The sequence below is a fragment of the Bos indicus x Bos taurus genome, chromosome 5, assembly GCF_003369695.1.
Source record: "Bos indicus x Bos taurus breed Angus x Brahman F1 hybrid chromosome 5, Bos_hybrid_MaternalHap_v2.0, whole genome shotgun sequence".
Lineage (NCBI taxonomy): Eukaryota > Metazoa > Chordata > Mammalia > Artiodactyla > Bovidae > Bos > Bos indicus x Bos taurus.
The window spans coordinates 73144314-73167190 of record NC_040080.1 but is presented as its reverse complement, the minus strand read 5'-3'; the positions used below and the strand labels follow the sequence as shown (position 1 = coordinate 73167190).

Sequence of the window (22877 nt, the reverse complement as noted above, 5' to 3'; positions counted from 1 at the left end):
TGCCAAGGAGGAGGGTGGATAAGCAACAAGGTCCTACGGAATAGCACAGGAAACTATATTCAATATCCTGGGATAAACCATAATGGAAAAGAATATGAAAAAATATATGTATATTACATGTACATATATAACCAAACCACTTCAGTGTGTGGCAGAAAACATCAACACAACATTAGCACAGCATTGTAAACCAGCTGTACTTCAATAAAATATGTTTTTAAAGAATAATAGCAAAGGCTCTTGGCATGTACATATACTAAGCACTACTCTGAAGACTTGGTTCACAGTAACTCCTTTTACCATTTCTGAAGTCTTGTGAGTTAGGCTACTACTGGTTTTGCAGATATTTATGACTTCCCCCGTGGCTCAGTGGTAAAGAATCCGCGTGCAGTGCAGGAGCCACAGGAGGCACGGGTTCGATTTTTGGGTCAGAAAAATCCCTGGAGGGGGCCATGGCAACCCACTCCAGCATTCTTGACTGGAGGATCCCCATGGACGGAGGTACCTGGGAGGGCTACTATCGGGTTGCAAAGAGTCGGACATGACCGAAGCGACTTCATACAGCACACACGTATAGCTTTACTACATGTCAGATACTGTTCTAGGGACTTCTAGGTATAAGCCTTAGGTCATTTAATCCTTATAATAATCCTATGAATAACTAGGCATACTGGGGCTACTTAATACATGGTCCCAGTCATACCCTTATTCCAACCCTGGCAGTCTGTCTCCAAAGCCTGCAACTCTTAACCGCTATGCTGTTCTGACTGCCTCTGCAGTGCTCTGGGAACTGGCCACTCTTCAAATACCTCTCAGCTGTGGTGCCTAGCTGTCCCAGAAAAACCCTGTCCATGTTGGCATGGCAATGTGGCATTTCTGACCAAGTGCTGTCAGCCCTGGGTCTTTTTTGAAATCCATCTCATTTTTATGCATCACCAGACGTGCTTTATTCAATCTTTGGAGTATTTTTAATCTCCTCTGAAATGAGCAGATCGTAAATCCTTTGCTAGATGAGATTTCTAAGTAATGGTGATAGATGGCCTTGCGTTTTGTCTCTCAACAAGTTTAGCCCTGACTGACATCATCTGAGCGGTGGAAGGGGTGGAATGAGAGTGAGATTGCAGTGCCAGAGAAGAAAGCACCCACTTAGCTCTCTACTCAGATTTTTGTTTCATCTGAACCTCCTCAAACAAGTGAGGCTTTCTGAAAGTTTACACAAAATAAACTCCTGAAATAGGTGAGAAATTACAGCTGTAATGATAGAGAATTGACTTGAAGTGCAGCAGTACACGTGGAATCCGTGTCTGATGTACAAGGATGAGATTATGACATGAGGGCATATGCTGATTTGCAATGCACACTCATTTCCAGTTCTGTCTACTGGTGCCAAAGTTGAAATCCAAACCCTGCTGAGAGACTGATAATGGAAAGCAGAGGGAGGGAGAGAGGGAAAGGACAGGGTGTGAATTTACTCCAAAGCTGTCATATGCCGTGAATTATATCAATGAGTCTCTAATTTCCTGCCTAGAAGATGTCCCTTAGATTTGCCTACTGCTTTACAACTTTGCATTTCCATCAGCTCATGATGCTTCCCGTAAGCAGTAGGACTTAGTTGGTGCACATCCATTAGCTTATGCTTCTGCGAAATATTTCCTCCTCCTGTGGCTCCCTTTTGGTCAATTAAGCTCCTGTAATTCCCTCTCCAGACAAGTTCAGAGAGCAGGTCTGCAGAAGACCTTTTCTTACTGGGGACTAGCTTTACTGTTACTTCTGAAGTAAAACTATATTTTATTTCACTTTAACTTCATATCACTTCTGAGATATGAAGCCAAGAGGAGGGTAAATTTGGAATTTAAAAGATGCCAGTAAAGAGAACTTTTATTGACTGTTGGAACTCACAACCAAAAATATGAAAGAGTGAGTGAGCAAGGGCATTCTGGGGGCATTGTAGAATTCCAGGCTTGATTTTACAGCCAACCATTAAAAACCATTCAGAAATCTACACATTGGGAAGGCAGAAATTGATGGATCTAAGTACCCTTTGAAAAGTGTATATATTCTCTTAAATCTTGTAAGGACTTGAAAGTAAACTTTTCCTATTTTATTTTTGATTAAATATTTAGAATTTTTTTGCCTTTTTTATGAAAGAAAAATCTAGTGTGTCCATTTGATACTTTCTCCTATTGGGCCTAAACACACATTACGGGATTTTCACAAACCTAATGTTTCTACTAGTTTGTGTCCTTATTTAGCCAGGACCACAGATGCAAGCAACTGAATGCCTGTTGCTTAAAGAAAACCCTTCTGGTCAGAAATGACATTATCAGAATTGCTTTAGAAAGTGCAGTTTTAGTAGCAGCAGCCCTGGAGTTGAGCATGTGAAATTAGTTCTAAAATGTTACCAAGGGGGAAAGTGGAGGGTGGGGCAGGGGAGAGATAAAATGGGAAATAGGGCTTGGCATATACATACTACTATATATAATAGGTAACTAATATGGACCTACTGTGTAGCACAGGGAACTCTACTCAATACTCTGTAATGACCTATATCAGAATAGAATCTAAAAAAGAGTGGATATGACTGGTTCACTCTGCTATACAGCAGAAACGAAACAAGATTGTAAATCAATTGTACTCCAAAAAGAAAGAAAATGGTCAAATCCCACTAAGTAAAATAGACTCTTTTCCTTATAAGGCAAAAACTTTTTTCAAATTAAAAAAAAATAAACTTAGAAGGTGAGGCAAAAATCTCATAAACTCAAAATTTCCCCTGACCGATCTTTTTATTTCCTGGGCTTCCCAGATAAAATAGCCAGCCAAAACGTAGGGGCTGGATTATAATCAAATACAGAATCATCTTCAATATGATAAAGTGTTCAACTGATAAGAATCAAGCAAGAACTGAGAACTCTTGTAGAATGAGAGAGAGAGGGAGGGAGGGAGAGGGTGAGAACTCAAAGTTGCTGTAATGATGTTAGTTAAATTTATAATGTAAATTGACTCCACTGTATTGCATGTTTTAATTATAAAAGTTTCAAATGTACAGAATTATAACTGGAAATCTGTATACACTCCAAAGTGATAACCAGCACAAGTCTAGTTCCCATGCGTCACCATACAGTTGACTCCCTTCAACCATTTTGCTTGCCCCGCTAATCCCTTTTCCCTCTGGTAACCACTAATCTCATCTCTGTATCTATGGATTTATTTTGTTTTACTTTATGTGTTGTTCATTTGTTTTGTGAAATCATATGATATTTGTCCTTCTTCATCTGACTTATTTCACTTATTTCACCGACTTAGTATCTTCAAGATCCATCCATGTTGTAGCAAATGGCAGGATTTCATTCTTTTTTATGGCTGAGTAGTATTCTGTTTTGTATATATTCTACATCCTCTTTATCCTTTCATTCATCAGTGGGCACTTAGGTTGTTTTCGTATCTTGGCTGTTGTAAATAATACTGCAGTGAGCATAGGGGTGCATAGGATGTGTATATTTTGAATTAGTGTTTTCATGTTTCTTAGACAAATATGCAGAAGTGGAATCACTGGACCATATAATAGTTATCTTCTTAATTTTTTGGAGAGTCCCCATAGTCTTTTTTCCATAGTGGCTCTACCAATTTACATCCTTATCAACAGTACACAAGAATTTCCTTTTCTGCACCCTCTCCAATATTTATTTCCTGTCTTTTCAATAGTATCTGTTTTAACAGGTGTGAGGTGGTATCTCATTGTGGTTTTGATTTGAATTTCCCTGATAATTGTGATGTTGAGCATGCTTTCACGTGCCTTTCGACCATCTGTGTATCTTCTTTGGAAAAATGTCTATTCAGATCTTCTGCTCATTTTTTAAGTGGGCTGTTGTTGTTAAGTTACATGAGTTCTTTATATATTTTTGCTATTAATGCCTGTTTGAATATATCCTTTGCAAATAACTTCTCCCACTCAGTAGGTTGCTTTTTCTTTCTGAAAAATGGTTTCCTTCACTGTGCAAAGGTTTCCTTTCCTTTTTGTTTCATGTGGTCACAACTGTTTATTTTTGCTTTTGTTTCCCTTGTCTGGGATCGAGATCCACAAAACATCACTAAAACCAATGTTGGTGAGGTCACTACCTCTCAGGTAGTACATTCAAGTCTTTAATCCATTTTCAATTAACTTTTGTGTCTATTGCATTTTTGATCCAGCATGTAGTGATTTATTTTTTCTAACTACAAATGCAAGTTGCATGCTGTCTTCCAAAGCTTGCTTCTTCCATGAAGCTTGCCTAAAAGACTCAAAACCCCAGTTATATTTTCTTCACTCTGGGTAAGTAGATATATACTGTTGAGAACTATTTCCTGATGCATTTATTTGGATCATGACCTTAAATCTTCAAGGCAGATACCCCTGTCTTTTGTCTGTTTTATATCTTTTATATCAACATGCTTATCACAAGACAATGTGTATCATTCAATGGATGTTTTTATTATACTCGATACTAAACATCTTTAGTTTGGGACATGTATTTAAAGCTATCCCCATCTCTTTCTTCAATTAGTATTTTTCATGTAGACTGCATTCTGTATCTGAACACTTCTTATTGACTTAATTCACAGTTTACAGCTGAGAATTATATTGAGAAATCTCTTGACCTGAAGAAAATTGTCTGTAACAGATAAGTGTTCCAGATGGTTAATGCTTTTATAACTGGTGTTGATTAACTTTTTTGGACAAAATCTCAGCCTTTTTTGGAAAAGGAGGGAGGAAGGGAATGGCTTTAGAGATTTGCCAGGCCACTCTTTATATCTTTATCTATAGATATATATACACATATATTCATATATATATATATATATATATATATATATATATATATGTTTCAGACGTACCACCTAGGAAACCTATAGATAGATAGACAGATGTGTCTTCCCTGGTGGCTCAGCAGTAAAGAACCTGCCTGCAAAGCAGGAGACGCAGGAGACAAAAGATTCAGTCTCTGAGTCAGGAAGATCCCCTGGAGGAGGGCATGGCAGCCCACTCCAGTATTCTTGCCTGGAGAATCCCATGCACAGAGGAGCTTTGGCAGGCCACAGTCCATGGGGTTGCAAAGAGTTGGACATGACTGAAGCGACTGAACATGCACTCATGCATGCACACATATGTATATATTCATTTTATACATAAGTACATATAAATTATATAAGTATTTTTACAAACTATATAGATTTATATATGATAATTTATATAGCAATTTTATAGGCATTGCAGTTAGTAGGACAAACATTATAATTCAGATTTTATAGGTGAGAAATCTGATGTTTGGAGAGCTTAAGTCACTTGTCTGTGGTTATGTAACTAGAAAATGATGAGGTCACATCTCAGACTAAAGTTTCTTGAATTTAGCTTTTCATTCATCCATTCATTCATCATGTGCCTTCAGTGTTTAGTTACTTGTTCAGTGCTCCAGAGTCAAAGACCAGCAAGACCCATCTCTTCCTTAAGGAGTTCTCAGTCCAGTAGAAGAGACGAACAGGTAAACTAATAACAATTCACAGCATCCCAGGCAAGAGTGGTACAGGGAGCAAAGGCATGGATTTCAGGGCAGACTGGGGTGTTCTGGTTCTCCTTGTTGTTCCATATGGCTGGAGCTTTACAAACAGGAGTGGTGAGACAGGGCTGGAGAAGCAGGCTGCAGATCATTTCACGAAGATCCTTAGCAATGCTACAGGGACTGCAAAGAATTAGGAGAGGGATAATCAGGCTTTTTTAAAAAGCAAAATCAGAAAGATGGATCAAGGGAGAGTGAGATGAGAATACAGAAGTTAACACTAGGACTAATGCAGAGTTTAGAGCAAGACATGACATGGTTGTAAAGGGAGGCAGTAGCCATAGCATGTGAAGCATTTGGTGGGCCACAGGATGTGGGCCTGAAGAAGTCCAGGATGGCAGCGAGGAGTCTGGAGATGATGTGTCATTTACCAGGATAAGAGATGCAGGAAAGGACAAGAAACAGGATTTGTCACACAACAAAATGTATCGTCATGAAAATTATTTTCATAATTGTTATAATAGTGTGCATTTGGCATATGGTATTCAATGTGATAGTCACACCTGGCTAGTAGATACTTGAAATAGAGCTTCTCCAAGTTGAGATGTGTTGTGTGATATACACACCAGATTTCAAAATCTAAATATGTGGAAAAATGTAAAACTCTCATGGATAATTTTTTATACTGATTACATGATAAACAATAGTATTGAGATAGATTAGGTTAAATAAAATGTTAATTCATGTTTTATGAATTTATTTCATCTGTTTATCTTTTCTTACTGTGGCTACTGGAAAGGAAGAAATTATAAGTGATCTTGCATTTCAAGCTTGCATTAAATTTATATTAAATGGCACTACCTTGAAAATCAGTAGATAATAGATGTTTTGAAAAGCTTAGGGCATGAGGGTTTGGGAGCAACACCTTAGAACCCCTGGCACGTGCCTCATATGTGAGGCTGTTTTTCTGTGGTCCCTCAGGATAATTTTAAGAGCTGAGGCCAGAGTGGACTGGGTATGTTTGGAATCTCCTGGCCCCTAAAGTCCTTCTGCTGTGTATTCTGAAGTCAGGGTGTGTTTCTAAAACTTTCTAAGAAAACTCCCAAGAGACTGGGAGTTGGTACACCGGAAAAGTTTGCTTAGAGGGGAGGCAGAGATATAGGAAGCCTTTGAGAACACAAAGACTGAGAAATGGGGAGAGAGGCCCTTGCCTTGACCCAGCTTTCCAGAGCCTTCTTAGCCAAGAGATGCTCCAGAAGCATCTGACCCTTCAGGTGACCTGACACCAGAAAGCCCCAGCCCATTTGGAGTGTCAGATACTCGCAGTGCCTGCCCCCAGCTCTTGGTTACTATGATGTTCCCTGAAATGTCTGTTTATTCGGCTTCTCTATTACAAGAAGGGCCCAAAGAAAGAAAGTGTCCAGAGCTAGCTAGGAAAATAAAATCTTCTGATGAAACCCCACTCCCTGGAGTGAGGGGCCCCCATTAGAGCTGCTCTCTGAGCACACAAATAGAGCTACCACTCTTCTGGTTAGTCCTCAACCTCTTAGATCCCAATGTCTATTGACCATGCACTTCAAAAGAGAACATTCTGGTTCTCCTGGTTCTTTCCTCACATGTCCACCTTCATTCATTTATTCTTTCATTCAAAAAAAAAATTATCAAGAATTTGTTGTTCTGTGGTAACTTCCCTGGTGATCCAGCAGTTAAGACTCCACACTTGTAATACAGCGGGTACATGTTTGATCCCTGGTCAGGGAACTAAGATTCCACATGCCTTGCAGAGGATTGGCCAAAAAAATAAATAAAAAGTTTTTTAAAAAAAGAATTTACTGTTCTTCAAGTGCTAGACCTTGTAATCCTCAAAAATGAAAAGCCTGCCTCTGTCCTCCAGAAGCTTTCAGTACCCTGGAGAGTTGGCCAGACCAATTCACCATCATTGCTCCAAAGTACAGTGGGCAAATAGAGAAGAAACTCCCTCAACTGCCAGAGAGGATTATGAGGGTTCAATAAGGACATGTAAGTCTAGGCTTGGGCCATAGCCAGCATGTATGGAGTTGCATGGAAGTGCTTGTCATGCTGCCGCCGCCGCTGATAATGACAATGATGATGAAGAAGAGGACAGCAGTTGTCATGACCAGTTGACATAACGGGTTCCCTGAATTATAAGCCAGACTCAGGTTCCCCTAGCCCCCTCCCCACTCTTCTTGACTTTGGCTCCCCCATGGCTTGTCCCTACATCCCTGGTTTCTTGGTGACTCTTCACTTGTACTCCTATCACTGGATGCTTAGGCAGTATCCTTGCATTACTATTGACACAGGCTTTGTCGTGAGCCATAGAGAACTTTGAGGGGCCCCTGCGAGTTAATCCTCCCTGTCTTATGATGGGCTGGGCCAAGGTCTTCTCTAGGCTGCTGGCCTATTTGGTCAACTGTTCAGTTCCAACCGGCTTGACTAAACCCTGCACACCCCTTTCTGATCCATTGCTGCCTTCCAGTAGATCCTTGCCCCGTAGAGCATCCAGACACAAGTTGATCCTCCTCTGCAGGGGACTCACAAAACTGGATCTTTTAATTTTTCTAATTTTATGTTAATTTTATTACTTTCTCATTCATCCTAATGAATATTAGGATGCCTGATGAGAGAAGAGACCAAATTTAGAAGGACCCTCTAATAGACTTCTTTTCTATTTTTGTTCATTTCTGTATTCCTTCCATCTTTGAAAAGTAAGAATATTAGTCACTCAGTCATGTCTGACTCTTTGTGACCCCAAGGACTGTAGCCTACCAGGCTCCTCTGTCCATGGGATTCTCCAGACAAGAATACTGGAGTGGGTTACGATTCCTTTCTCTGGGAGATCTTCCTGACCCAAGGATCGAACCCCGGCCTCCTGCATTGCAAGGAGATTGTTTACCATCTGAGTCACCAGGGAAGCCCACTTCCACCCCACTCCAGTACTTTTGCCTGGAAAATCCCATGGACGGAGGAGCCTGGTAGGCTGCAGTCCATGAGGTCGCTAGGAGTCGGACATGACTGAGCAACTTCACTTTTACTTTTCACTTTCATGCATTGGAGAAGGAAATGGCAACCCACTCCAGTGTTCTTGCCTGGAGAATCCCAGGGACTGAGGAGCCTGGTAGGAGGCCATCTTTGGGGTCGCACAGAGTCAGATACGACTGAAGTGACTTAGCAGGAGCAGTTTGTCCCATCAGGAATTATTAGAAGGCTGTTTCCTCCTAAAGAAACACCTTGACTTTTTTTTCTCCTGGGTCAATGATCAGTGATTGAAAGTGTTTGCAAAACATCCCCAAGGAGCCCTTTAATGTTATTTTTAAAAGGGAAAAATGTGAAAAATGATGGACACTATTTTTTTAAACAAGAAGTGTGGAAATGAACTTAGGAAGACAGGATGTGGTTAGTATAAACCTTTGTATTTAATAAAACATCATTTCCTTGGAGAGCAAGACCTGTCTCGCCTTTGTTTTCTGAGTCTGTACTCCTTATTGTTATTGTCATTTAGTCTCTAAATTGTGTCTAACTCTTTGCAACCCCATGGATTGTTTGTCTATTGGATTTCCCAGGCAAGAATACTGGAGTGGGTTGCCATTTCCTTCTCCAGGGGATCTTCCTGACCCAGGGATCAAACCCATGTCTCCTACATTGGCAGGTTCTTTACCGCTGAGCCACCAGGGAACCCCTGTGCTCCTTACATAATTGTGTTATAGATGGATAGATTCCAGAGCCTAACGTTTTTCCAACACACAAACACACACACATGAATATTATTATTTTCAAAAACCCTCGTACTCTTTTAACTGACAACATACTTTCCTATTCACTATTTCATTTGATCACCTCGGTAACCCTGTAAGATAGGTGATGCAGTGTTGTAATAGGAGCAGCAAAATTGTAAGGTATTTTACAGAGACAGCCTCCTTGTTTTACAGGTCAAGTATCTGAAGCTCAGAAAGACGTTTAGTTAGTCAAGACATTTTTGATCCCAAGTGACAGTAACCCAAGTCAAGCTAAATTAGCAAAAGGCGAACGATATTGACACATCTCACCAAAAAGTTCAGGGTTTATGGTTTCAAGAGAGGATGGCTCCAGCTGTTCCAACAAAATCTACAGGGATCTGTTACTCTCCGTCTCTTGATTCTTTTTTCCTCTGTCATGGCTGGCATGGTTCAACAAGAGCTTCTCCCAAAGTTATGATGAGACGGCAGCTCTGGGCACATAACCTACCATTCTTGGTTAAATGAGAGTATCTTCTTTTTTTACAGTTTTAGCAAAAATCCTAGGATTGCATTTCATCAACTTGGTTTGTATGACTGCCTATTTTTGGACCAGTTTATGTGGTCAGCCCTGAGGGGACTGTTGGAGGGAGTGCATGGCGCACTCCCATCACATGGCCTGAGAGTGGGTCCTCAAAAGAAATTCGGAGTATTACTGTTCTTTAAAGGGGGAAGGGGCTCTTGATGCTGCATAGGCCAGAGCAGTTTATAAGGCTATGTGACATTTTGTGTAAAGTGTTTACAGGGTCTGTTCGTTGAAATTCTGGACTGTGTATTCCAAGTTGGGATTTATCACCACGAATGTAGGTTTGTGGCAAAGATGCTATGTCTGTTTCACCTCTGCACTCGCAGGGCTCATCATGGTGGTCAGTATGAAAGAGGTGTTTAGGATCACCTTTTATCCAAGAAATGGCCAGTCAGATCTGCCTCAGAACTTCAACCTGAGACTTCTGACTCCTTAGGGTGCCTCCTGATTCTGCCATCCTGTTTCCTGTGTTGTTTTTTTATACTTCTGCCATCATTCCATGTTATTTAATTAAAGTATTCTAATGGGTAGTGACCTTTGTTATCCGATAGTATATGTTTTAAGGACACACAGTACTCATTGTTTGAAGGAGTGAAACATTTGTTCATTTTATCATATTAGATATGGCATTTATATCCAGGCTTACTTTTCCCTTATTTCATTAAAATTATTTAGATTTTTATGTAGCTATAGGATGTCTTAAAATATTCTCAATTTTATTTGATAAGTCAAGTGTCTTAGAATTGAGGGGCCTTTTGCTGTAGTTTGTTTTCAAAGTAATCCATTCTCACTATTGAAACTTTAACTCCAATATCCACAAATTGAAAGCCATCAAAATAATTCCATACCCCAAATTTATCCTTTCCCTTTCTCCTTTGGTAACCACAAGTTTACTGTCTATGTCTTTGAGCCTGCTCCTGTTTTTTATGTAGATTCATTTGTATAATTTTTTATATTCCACATATGAGTGATATGACATTTATGTTTCTCTGTCTGACTTACTTCACTTCTTATATTCTTTTAGTCCATTCAGTTGCTGTAAATGGCAACATTTCATGCTTTTTTATGGTTAATACTCCATCATACACACACACACACATGAACCCACCTGCCAATGCAGGAGACATTAGAGACTCGGGTTCAATGCCTGAGTTGGGAAGATCCCCTGGAGAAGAGAATGGCAACCCTCTCTGGTATTCTTGCCTGGGGAACCCCATGGACAGAGGAGCTCGTTGGGCCATAGTCCATAGGATCGCACAGAGTTGGACATGACTGAAGTAACTGAAGAGTATGTGTGTGCTCAGTCACTTCAGTCACGTCTGACTCTTTGCAACCCTGTGGACTGTAGCTCACCAGGCTCTTCTGTCCATTCTCCAGGCAAGAATACAGGAGTAGGTTCCCATGCTCTCTTCCATGGGATCTTCTCCACCTAGGGGTCAAACCCACATCTCCTGCGTTTCAGATGATTCTTTACCCATTGAGCCACCTGGGAAGTCGCCCCCTCACACACACACACACACACACACACACACACTTGTGCACACACCCACATATTCTTAAACCAATAACCCTTTGATGGACACTTAGGTTGTTTTCATGTTTGGCTGTGTAAATAGTGCTGCTGTGAACACACAAACTACTATAACAAAATAGAGAACAAAAAGGATTTCCTGTGTAACACAGGGAATTATATTTAATATCTTATAGTAACTTATAGTGGAAAGTAATCTGAAAAAATACATTTGCACAGAAAACGGAGTCACTTTGCTGTGCACATGAAACTAACACAGCATTGCAAATCAGCCACATTTCAGTGAAGGAAGGACGTTAAAATAGCAGCCGAAACAACAACAAGGTCAGTCTGGAGGTTAATTGTTAGAGTACAAAGCTCTGTTGAAGATGGAATTTCAAAGTTTTCTTGCCATCTGTCACTGCATATAGAAACTTTTAAACAGATGCATCCTGTTACTTTAGAGATGCATTATATCCTTGACAGGCGATAATTATGCTTGTTACCCCAGAATCTACTATCAGGATGAGTATATATTTACTACTTTCTTTACTCACAGAGTCAAGCCAAAGAGAGAATTCTTTTACATTTCAGCATCTTTTACTTTGCTTTTTCCTGTGTTACTCTTGCTGCCTCTGACTTCAGTGAAAAACTAGCTTGGTTGTGTGTTTCTTCATATTTGGAAAAGGACACGGTCTTTATGAATCATCTTGTCAGAAGCACCAGCAATAAATCTGAGATGTGTTCTGAAAAGGAGGGTACATGGTGCGTCTCTTTTTTTTTCATCTGCAAACAAGTAGTCTTCAGGAAACATGTTTGAAAGAATGTGAACTTAACAAAAGTTCAACCTGAGACTTTTTTTAAAAAGTGATTTGTTAACTTCATCTTTTTGTAGAAGAGCTTTAGAAATAGAATTGCTGATAAAAGAAGTCTACTAGAGGAGAAATCTCCCGGAATTTAGTTATTTAACACAAAATTTATTTAACATTGGCCATGTGCTATTCACACTTCTAGGTAATACAAAAAAACAGACCCAAAAAAACCCCACCCTCATTAAAAAAAAAAACAAGAAGAAAATGTATCTCCAGGTACAGAAAGGCAGATTAATAAATAATTAAAATAATGTGTTAGATGGTGCTTGGATTTGGGAAAAAATAAAGCAATAGATTGGGTGTAGAGGGTATACTGAGAATAACCACTTTGTCCCGCAACAATTTCATTTCTTCCCTTATTCTAAGTTGGTTTCTGTGTATGTACCACTCCTTACCAGTAGACGTTTGGATTAGTTGTGTTTCTTGCCTTGTCAGTAACACATAAACTTATGAACACATCCTGGGGATGTGGGATATGAACATTCCTTTAAATCACTTTAGTCTGTGCTCCTACAGTTAGTCTTTTTACTTTAATAACTAGGACAAATTGGGAGAATAGCACTGGCACATATACACTGCCGTGTGTAAAATAGACAGCTAGTGGGAGGCTACTGTGTAGCACAGGGAGCTCCACTCAGTGCTCTGTGATGACCTAGATGCGTGGGATGAAGGGGGTGGCAGGGAGACTCAAAAGGGAGGGGATATGTGTATATATATAGCTGATTCATTCATTGTACAGCAGAAACTAACACAACATGGTAAAGCAATTACACTCCAATTAAAAAAGTAAAGAACTTCTCCCTATTGGATTTCCCACTTTTCTTTTCTTTATTCTTCAAATAATATATTAATACCTATCTTCCAGGTGATTATCCTCATTTTATACTTAAAGAAAGTAGACCAAAATCAGCCTGACCTCTTAAACACAATGCTATGTTAGGTAAGATCATCTCTAAAGCCAAAAACTGTCTGATTCTGTGTTCATTCAAATTAATGGTTTCTCTTCAGTTAAATTTTCCACCTCATTTCACAATCATTAGTCGTACACATGTAAATTGCTAGCTACCAATATTTGACATAACATGGGTTGCATGTTATCCTAATCATGAGATTATTTATATGAAAATCCCCTTTAATTTAAACCTAAAAAGAACAAAATTTGACTGGGACTACAAAACTTGAAGAGAAATCCTGCCCCCAAAGAACTATTGAACTGAAAATGTTAGTCACTCAGTCGTGTCCGACTCTTTGTGACCTCATGGACTGTAGCCCGCCAGGCTCCTCTGTCCATGGAATTCTACAAGCAAACATACTGGAGTGGGTAGCCATTCCCTTCTCCAGACCAGGGATTGAACCTGGGTCTCCTGAATTGCAAGCAGATTCTCCATAGTCTGAACCTCCAGGGAAGCCCCTAAAGAACTATTCAGTTATTAATAAAAATGAAAACAAATATTGGCCACTGATTCTGGGATAAGTTAGGAAGTATTCCCACATGGGGCCCAGTGCCCTAGTGCCCAGAACAAAACTATCGATAAATGTCTGTGAGAGAAAACTCCTGCATACAGTGACCATCCAAATTTGGACTAAGATGCCAGTCAATCAAAATAGGAATGTGTCAGGAGGGATTTTAAAGGTGGCCTTGAAAGGAGTGGACCGCTGAGGAAGAAGGTGGTGATGCCAGGACTTCATGGAGAAGGAGCAAACCCCTTGTTAGGGATAAAACTAAGGAGCTAGATCTGGTTCAAGTCTAGTTTGAGATAGTGATAAAGGGTGTCCATAGATCTTGGAGTCAAGGATCAGGGAAGTTGGTTTTGAAATAAGAGAGCAACTTGGGGCTCAAGATGGAGATTTGGTGTTAAAAGTTAGAGGTGATTACTAGAGTCCTGGGAGTAGGCAAAATGCTGAAGAAGAAGACCAAAATGCTCTGACAGAATGTGGGGGCATGAGAGCAAGAAAAGGCTGTGAGAGTTGAGGGGAAAAGATCACTTTGTGGTATTGTGATCTTGGAAGACTTTGTGGAAAATGGATTGTTTTAGCTGTGAATCCCCAGCCCATCTAGAGAAACTGGGCTCTGTAACCAACTACCAGATTACAAGATGGTATTCTCTACCAAATTCCTAGTGACTTATAAAACCTTTTACTTTCTGTGTTCAAGTCACTTTATATAAATAACACAATCATTAAAACAACCTAGAAGTGATTTTCACCACTTTACAAATGAAGGACAGAAAGGGAAAGAAATTTGCTCAAGGTCATACAGCCACTTAGTGGTAAAAGCAGGATTCACAGTCAGGCAATTTGATTCTAAAGCCTGGGCTTTTGGCCACTATACTGCCTTCTCTCTACATATGTGCATGCGTGCTAAGTCACTTCAGTCGTGTCCAGCTCTTTGCGACTCTATGGACTGTAGCCTGCCAGGCTCCTCTGTCCATGGGGATTCTCCAGAGAAGAATACTGGAGTGAGTCGCCCTGCCCTCCCCCAGAGGATCTTTCCAACCCAGGGATCGAACCCATACCTCCTGTGGCTACTGCATTGCAGGCTGACTCTTTACCACCGAATCACCAGGGAAGCTCTCTGTACATAATGCCCCAGTAAATAGTTGGGTTTAACCTGGGCTAAGGAGGATGCTTTCTGGCAGGTTTCCTCTTGTATGGCATTTCTCATTTTCTGTATATTCCGTGCTTTAACATTTTCCACCAGATGCTTTTAGCTGACGAATGTCAAAGGTCCTTACCCTAGTGGGAGCTTTCCTGGCCTTCTCATGTTAAGTGGAAGCGACCTTCTTCCCCTGGCACCAGGAAGGGCATTAGAGCCTGGACGACGGAAGCATGGAGTGTGGATTATACACTCTCTTTAGTATCACAACACTCCAGAGGCTCAGAGCCACTAAGTGCTTTTTAATCACCTCAGATTTGCAAGAGTATGTCCTAATGACACTTCCTAAAGGGCATCATTACTTCTATAAAAATGTTTTCTCATAAAATATTTGTTAAAAATGCCTAATAAATCCTGTCTTGGGCAATTACACCCTCTGCACTGCTGTCAGCAAATTAGGTCTCATTCTTCCTTCTTCTCACAGTAGCCCTTAGCTGCAGCAGGGCGGTGGCACCTTCTGTGTGCATCCAGGTCCTATTATTTGGGTTTATGTTGACACACTCCATGAATTAAGTGGCAAGCAGTGGTCACAGGCTTCTAACATGTTTGAGGCTCATCGTTGATTTTTTTTTTTAATTTATTGTGGTAAAAGTCATATAATATAAAACATACTATTTTAACCGTATTTAACTGTCCAGTTTAGTGGCACTAAGTACATTCACATTGTTGTACAGCTCTCCCAAATGTTTCACCTTCCCAAATTGAAACTCTGTTCTCATTAAACCTGAATTCTCTCTTATCCTTCCGTACCCCACCCCCAGCCCCTGGCATCTACCAGTGTACTTTCTGACTCTATGAATTTGACTATTCTAGGTACCTCGTGTAAGTGGAATCAAACAAATCAAAGTATTTGTCTGTACCCAATATATGTTGGAATGCATTTTTAAGATTAACTTAGTATATGTCCTACAAACATGTTGTACCTTTTCCCCCCTCTGTGCTATACAATAGGTTCTCATTAGTTATCTATGGCAGCAGATTATAATTAGTCAGTGAGATTGACCATAAGAAGCTAAAAAGGGAGTTGTGGCCACATTTTAAGACCTCCATGAAAACTGTGCTCTAAGATACCCTGAACACTTGGAAATGCCTAATAGTTATTAACTGTGATGGAAAAAAATCAGTGTATTCTGCTGCTGCTGCTAAGTCGCTCCAGTCATGTCCGACTCTGTGCGACCCCAGAGACGGCAGCCCACCAGGCTTCCCCGTCCCTGGGATTCTCCAGGCAAGAACACTGGAGTGGGTTGCCATTTCCTTCTCCAATGCATGAAAGTGAAAAGTGAAAGTGAAGTCGCTCAGTCGTGTCCGACTCTAGCGACCCCATGGACTGCAGCCCACCAGGCTCCTCCGTCCATGGGATTTTCCAGGCAAAAGTACAGGAGTGGGATGCCATTGCCTTCTCCAATCAGTGTATTCAGTACTAGCCAATTCAGGATGTCCTGTGCTGTTTAAATAATGACCTAAACATGCTTACCATTTTGAAGTGAAATAATCAAATGAAATCTATCAAGTGTGTTTTGTAACAGAGTGTGTTACGAAATAAATTGAAACGAAGAAGGTACAAATTATTTCAGTACTTTAGTCAAATTGACTCTAATGAAGTAAAATAGTGTGGTATTTATTTGTGGAGTTAACCCCATTGTTATGTTCTTTATTTTTTAAATGAGTTCCCCAGGTGTAGATATATGGCAGGAAATTTATGTTTTATGATGATTCTTTCTTGCTAAGAATCAGAATCTGCAAACAGCAGTGTTTATTCTTGGAGTGGAGATACTATATAGAAGAATGAATTTAATGGAGAAAAATTAAAGAGATGAAAAAATTAGCAGAATAAGATTTGTGTGTGTGTGTGTGAATGGCGAGTTGTTCCCACCTACCAATGGTGCTGTGGAATGGTTTTGAGAAGATCTTGGAATGCTTGAGCCAGTGTGAAAGGTTACTTTGTCCTCACTTCCCTCCCCTATCCTAGGATAAAATTGATATCACACTGTCATTGGCAGTGATATTCATGATATTTAAAAACGAGCATGACAAAGACAGCAACCAGTCTAGATGGACAGACTGTCCAGTCACAAGGGACTCCTGTGGTAAAGGCTTGGTGTGAATCCCGGGAAGTACTTGTCTTAACTGCCTCTGGTTTCTGGTTCCTTCTAGTCTCTGTGGCTCTGGACACATCACCTGTGCTTCAGAGGGGTGTGGGCACAGGTGGGGGAGAAGGGGAGGTGGAAGAAGTGATGGACTTTAGATTAGCCTTCTAGTGTAAAATGTAATTGCACTTCAGTTCAGGTCAGTTCAGTCACTCAGTCGTGTCTGACTCTTTGCGACCCCAGGCCTCCCTGTCCATCATCAACTCCTGGAGTTCACTCAGACTCACGTTCATTGAGTCAGTGATGCCATCCAGCCATCTCATCCTCTGTCGTCCCCTTCTCCTCCTGCCCCCAATCCCTCCCAGCAGCAGAGTCTTTTCCAATGAGTCAACTCTTCGCATGAGGTGGACAAAGTACTGGAGCGTCAGCTTCAGCATCAGTCCTTCCAAAGAAATCCCAGGGCTGATCTCCTTCAGAATGGACTGGTTGGATCTCCTTGCAGTCCAAGAGACTCTCAAGAGTCTTCTCCAACACCACAGTTCAAAAGCATCAATTCTTCGGCGCTCAGCTTTCTTCACAGTCCAACTCTTGCACCCATATATGACCACTGGAAAAATCATAGCCTTGACTAGACGAACCTTTGTTGGCAAAGTAATGTCTCTGCTTTTGTTGTAATTGCACTTAAAAGTTCTCTATTAATTGAATTGTAACCCCTGTAATAGGGATCACATTTTCTATCAATGCAAAAGGGACACAGTGAAAAAGCAAAGAGTAGAAGGCAGATTCATCCAGATTGAAAAGTCTTGGATTCCTTCCTTTTCTTTACCACTTGCTAGCTGAGTGACTGTGATGAAAAATGCTTTCTCTGAGAACTAGGTTCCTTATCTGGAACAAAAACCTGTAACAGAGTTGCTGTAATGATACATTATGTGTAGGTGTACTTAGTAATCTGTTTTTTATATATATAAGAATTATCATTCTAAGATAATAATCAACCCTGAATCCAGCAAGCTCGTATTTTCATATATTGAGTTTTTTTTCCAAAAAAAAAAAGGAGTAAACGTCATGAAGCAACTCTTCGGCAGATCACCTTGGAACTTAATCAGAGATATATTTTGTATAATTTTTCCTGATTTTGTATTTCCATAGTCCTCACTTGTTGACCCTCTAAGAGCATGTTGACCCTCTAAAAGTCACCATAAGGACTGCGATTGATTAAGGGGCTCCAGAGACACCTGCTGACATTAGTCTGTGACTGAGAAAGGGAGGTTTCTCCACCCCAGCGGTGGCTTGTGGCAGGAGGCTATGATCTAGTTCTACCAGCTGCCTTGAACCTCTTGGGACCTTTGCATGCAGGTCAGTAAATTTAGAGACTGAAAAAAAAATTAAAAATTCACACTAATGGGAGGCATTTTGCCAGCATTTGTTCAGGATCTGAGGCTGGATTCAAAGTAGCTGACAGGTGAAGGAGGGACTTAGGGCAAGTAGACTGAGCTGGGAATGGCTCCCAGGGAAATCTCTGAGGACTAGAGACGCCACCCATGGAAGAAAACACATGGCAGATCCCTTCATTCCCTGACAAAGCCTTCCTCCAGGATGGCTGTATTTCTGTAAGACTCCTAGAGCTTTGAGCATGAGCTCAGCAGGATTAGCAAGCACGATATACAAAGAGAAAAAAAAAAACAAACCCTAATTTGAGCCCTGTGTATGCTAGTCGCTCAGTCTGTGTCTGACTCTTTGTGACTCTGTGGACGGTAGCCTGACAGGCTTCTCTGTGCATAGAATTTTCCAGGCAAGAATACTAGAGTGGATTGCCATTTCCTTCTCCAGGGAATCTTCCAGACCCAGGAATCGAACCTGTGCCTCTTACATCTCCTGCGTTGGTATTGGCCAGCACATTCTTTACCACTAGCGCCACCTAGGAAGCCGTTTATGGCTCTAGGATGGGTTATTTCTCCTGCCAGAAAACAATGTTTTAGCAGTTCCGAAGATCTTTCTAGGGCCAGAGCCCAGAGCCTTAAAAAAAAAAAAATTGAACATTCTAGTAAAAGAGGAAATATTTGATTATTTTAGCCTGAAGGAAAAAGCAAATTAGATCTGAGTAGGCATAATAGCAGGGGGCAAGAGATTTCTGAGTTTTATTTGAATAGACATTAATAAAATGGGCTGGAGTGGTGATGTTCCACTGCCAAGGTTTTACTAATGTTATTTGACGGCTGCATATTCTGAGTGCCTGGCTTTGAAGAGACAAATTTGGGGAGGGATCTTTTTAAAGAGCTAACTATAAATGTTTATCTCATTTTCACTAATAACCCAGTTCTCTACCACTAAGGTACATCTCTATTTAAAGAAAAAATAATCAAAGAGGCTTAACTATTACTAGGGAATGACCTAATAGAGGCAAAAATGAGATGGGTTGAAGTTCAAAAACAGATTTATGCTCATTGGAACAGTTATAAAAATTTGATTCTGCAATACAATCCATTTAATATACTTTCCTATTGATTAGTGGTGGCTGACTGCTCTAGCTAGACCATCCTTGGTAAAAGACTTTCAAAGACCTTTAAAGTAGGTGCTTATAACATTAAACTAGTCTACTGGATGCCCAGTAGGAAGCATACACATTTCAGTTTCAGTTGGTTGAAACTGACTTATTATGGCATTTATGAATGGAGAGGAAAAAGCTCTGTCTTTCAATTTGGATTATTGGGAGTTATTTTAGAAACCAGCTTGAAAGTGTTTTTTTTTTTTTTTTAAAGCAGCTCTAGAGTAGAGAATAAGACTGCATGAATAATTTATATAGTTTTAGAAATACTAATCAAATAGTTTGGGCAGTGATATATCTTTTTGTTTTGACTAATTGACTGAGTTCCTGGCCAGCTATGATTTTTTTCCCTTTATTTTCTGAATGTTCATCGAGGTTCTTGAATTAAAATTCCATACCAAATGTTAGTTTGTATTGACTGTATAGTGAGTAGGCTGGTGCTGGCAGAGGAAGAACTGTGCTCCGCCTTCTTGTCATTTTGTGAATGGGTCTGTTCATTTGCTCTGCACTCCACTGAAGCAGATACTCCCCAATATCTTCTCTGTCACTAGACTGTTTTATTTGCATAACGAGAAGAATGGGCTTGGGGGAGGGTTGTTTGGCAAATGGGATAATAAGGTACTTTAAAAATAGAAATACTTGGCCTTGTTTCCTTTTGTTCTTGGTATCTTTAGAAACTATCTTGACTGCGTTGCTCTCCAGCCAAGTCCTTTTTTGGAAAGCGTGATTAACGGGGCTGGAACTCCATCTGCCTGGCGATTGCCTTGTATGAGCCCTTCTTGCATTTCCTCTCTCCATCTAAGCTGGCTTGACCCTCGTAGATTAGTAAAGTGCCACATAGTTCTTTCTTTCTGACTCTGTCACAGGGCTGCTGCTCTTCTGTAGGCAGAAATACTACTCTCTACTGCATCCCAGAGATGGACTGCCTCCTTCCTTTGCGTTTCTTTTTTGTTGTTAAAAGAACATAGTATATGAAACATACGTTTCACCCTAAAGTAAGAGTGCAAGCATTTTACTTGCCTTTCCAGTTACATGACACCCCCTAAGCACACTGACTTGATGCTGAGCCGGAAAGGGAAGGGAGTTAGGGGATGAACTGGCTGGAAAACAGAGTCCTTTGCCTAAAACTGTAGGCATTGCTCAGTGTTGAGTATTAGATTTATGGCATGGCTCCTCTCCCCGCGTCGTCCCTGCTTTCTACAATTTGGTGCTTTGTTGCTATCGAAACAGCCTCACTTTCTAAGCCATTGTGATGGTGCAAGGAGGGAGGAGGCTGTGGCGGGCAGGGGTGCTCGGAGTTGTGAATGACACAGCTTTGCCAGATGACATGTAGGGGACCTCTGCATCAGCCAAGAGGAATTAAGCTTTGTCACTCCCCGCTGGGACTACCTTTCTCCTGGTATGTGCGCAAGGAATTCATATGCTGCTGCTGCAGCCACCAGAGCACAGCCCTGAGTACTCTTTTCCACGGCAAGCAGTGAGCAAGAATGATAGCTGTCTCTTTTAAATGCCGTTGTCAAATTCTGAGGCGACTTACTAAAGGTACTGTGATTTCCTTGCTATTCACTCCTCAAGTCCGTTGCAGTAGCTTAATAAACTCAGGTTAATGGGTTTTGTTTTTATTTTTACTTTCAAATATAACTGCCTTTACAATTGATTGTCAGGCAACAAAGAACTCTGAAATATGTACAGATAGACAGACATGGACAGGTAGACTGGGCTTTGCTTTCTGTTCTTAGATCCTGATTGTGTTCATGCTGAAATCATGAACCCAACTGGTGTATGTACGTGTGTGTGTATGTGGGTTTTTTTCATAGTGACTTCATTCATTGCTGAAAAGAAAATGTGTTTGTGTCCGGTGCTGAAGTTATCATGGGAACCTGTCATTTTGCATGCTGATTAACTGGGCATGAGAATTCACGTGTGTGTTACTGTCCTTTCCATGACACATGTGCTAAATGCGGCTGGCAGCTTCAGGACCCGCACAGCTGGCGAATTCACAGAATCATTGTTTATTCTGTTAATTTCCAACATATCATGAGCCTTTTCCCAGGACAGCTTTATTATTTTTTTTTTTTTTAGAATTTCATGTTCAGAAATGTAGGTAATTTAAAATACTTTGATCCTATGTGCTATTTGAAGAAGTTTATTTGAAAGTAAAAAACCATTGCTTTGTATCCTCTCTTCAAGAATTCCTGGCTTGTGATTGTCTTTCTTAGAACTCTAAAATATTAATTACATCTCTCCGTAATATTTTAAATATGCTTTTCTTTGAAATCACTCTCTCTGTGTCAGCTCATTTACTTTGTGTGAATTCTTTTGCAAACTTAGTGAATGTTGATTTTAAAAATCTTGCCTTAGGTACAGATAGAGATGTGAGCCTTTTTGCCTTATTTCCTTTAGATAGAATCTTCTTTAGAGAGAATTTATTATTTGAAAAAACTTCACTGATTAAAAGTGTGTATCTGCAAATGCCTTTCTTTTTCAGCATGTAACATAAGAGTACTGTCAAGTAATTAATGGATGTAATTATGCTCTAGGAACTCTGAACCTATAAATATGTTAATGGATGCTATTTCTATCAGTTTAGCTTGACATATCAGAGTTCTTTGATCACCAGCAGTGCAGCTAAAAATGCAATTAATATTTTATTTGGCAGAAGAATGAGCACAAAGCAAATAGTGAGAAATAGGTCTTGAGTCAATACCAGGAAAGAGAATGAATACTACTGGATTCATTTGCAAGTTGTTTGGATAGCAGAGCAAGTCCTTTAAAAGGTACTTTGGGGAAAATATAGGAAAGACTATCCATTTTAAATTAGGCTGTTAGCATGGGGTAGTAAATTCTGTTCTGACTTTAGGCACTTGGTACAAATGTGCCATTTCTGTTTATGAAAAACTTAAAAGACTATCTTTTATATGATGGTTTGGGCTAGGACCAAGCTCTCTTATTCTAAAATAAGCTCTCTTATTCTAAAAAGTTCTTTTCTTGGCTGATTTCAGCATTTACTCATCTTGATGTTGAGAAGTTGATGCCTTCATTACATTATAATCATGAAACAATTGGTATTTTCTATTCATGTATATTGGAGATTCTTTTACAAATCCTATATACCAGGATGAACCTAAGCAATTTTTAGTGCTTACAAATATTTTTAAACTTTGTCCAGTTTCCTATGTCTTACAGAAGCATTGATCTCCATTCATGAAAGGAGATTTAAATGTTTACTAAGAGAGTTGCTAGAAATCTAGATAAATGAGGCAAGGATTGATACTTCTTTGCAGTTGCTATTTCCCTTTTTTCCCCCCAAATCTTTGTGTCTGCTGTTTTCTTTTTGGCATTTGGCTGAACACTGCCAA

General features: G+C 40.1%; 1 protein-coding gene across 14 annotated transcripts in view; it reads left to right on the top strand.

Moving 5' to 3' along the window:
* The window catches only part of GRIP1 (glutamate receptor interacting protein 1), a 755940-nt gene that overhangs the window by 425350 nt on the left and 307713 nt on the right, over positions 1 to 22877 (top strand). Inside the window, exon 1 of one of the 14 annotated variants that reach the window (XM_027542469.1) lies at positions 20554 to 21060. The exons of the other annotated variants lie outside the window; for them this stretch is intronic. Within the exon in view, the coding sequence (XP_027398270.1) occupies positions 21006 to 21060 (55 nt within the window). The 5' untranslated portion in view covers positions 20554 to 21005. Of the gene's footprint in view, positions 1 to 20553; positions 21061 to 22877 lie in introns of those variants that run through there. 14 annotated transcript variants of the gene reach the window in all.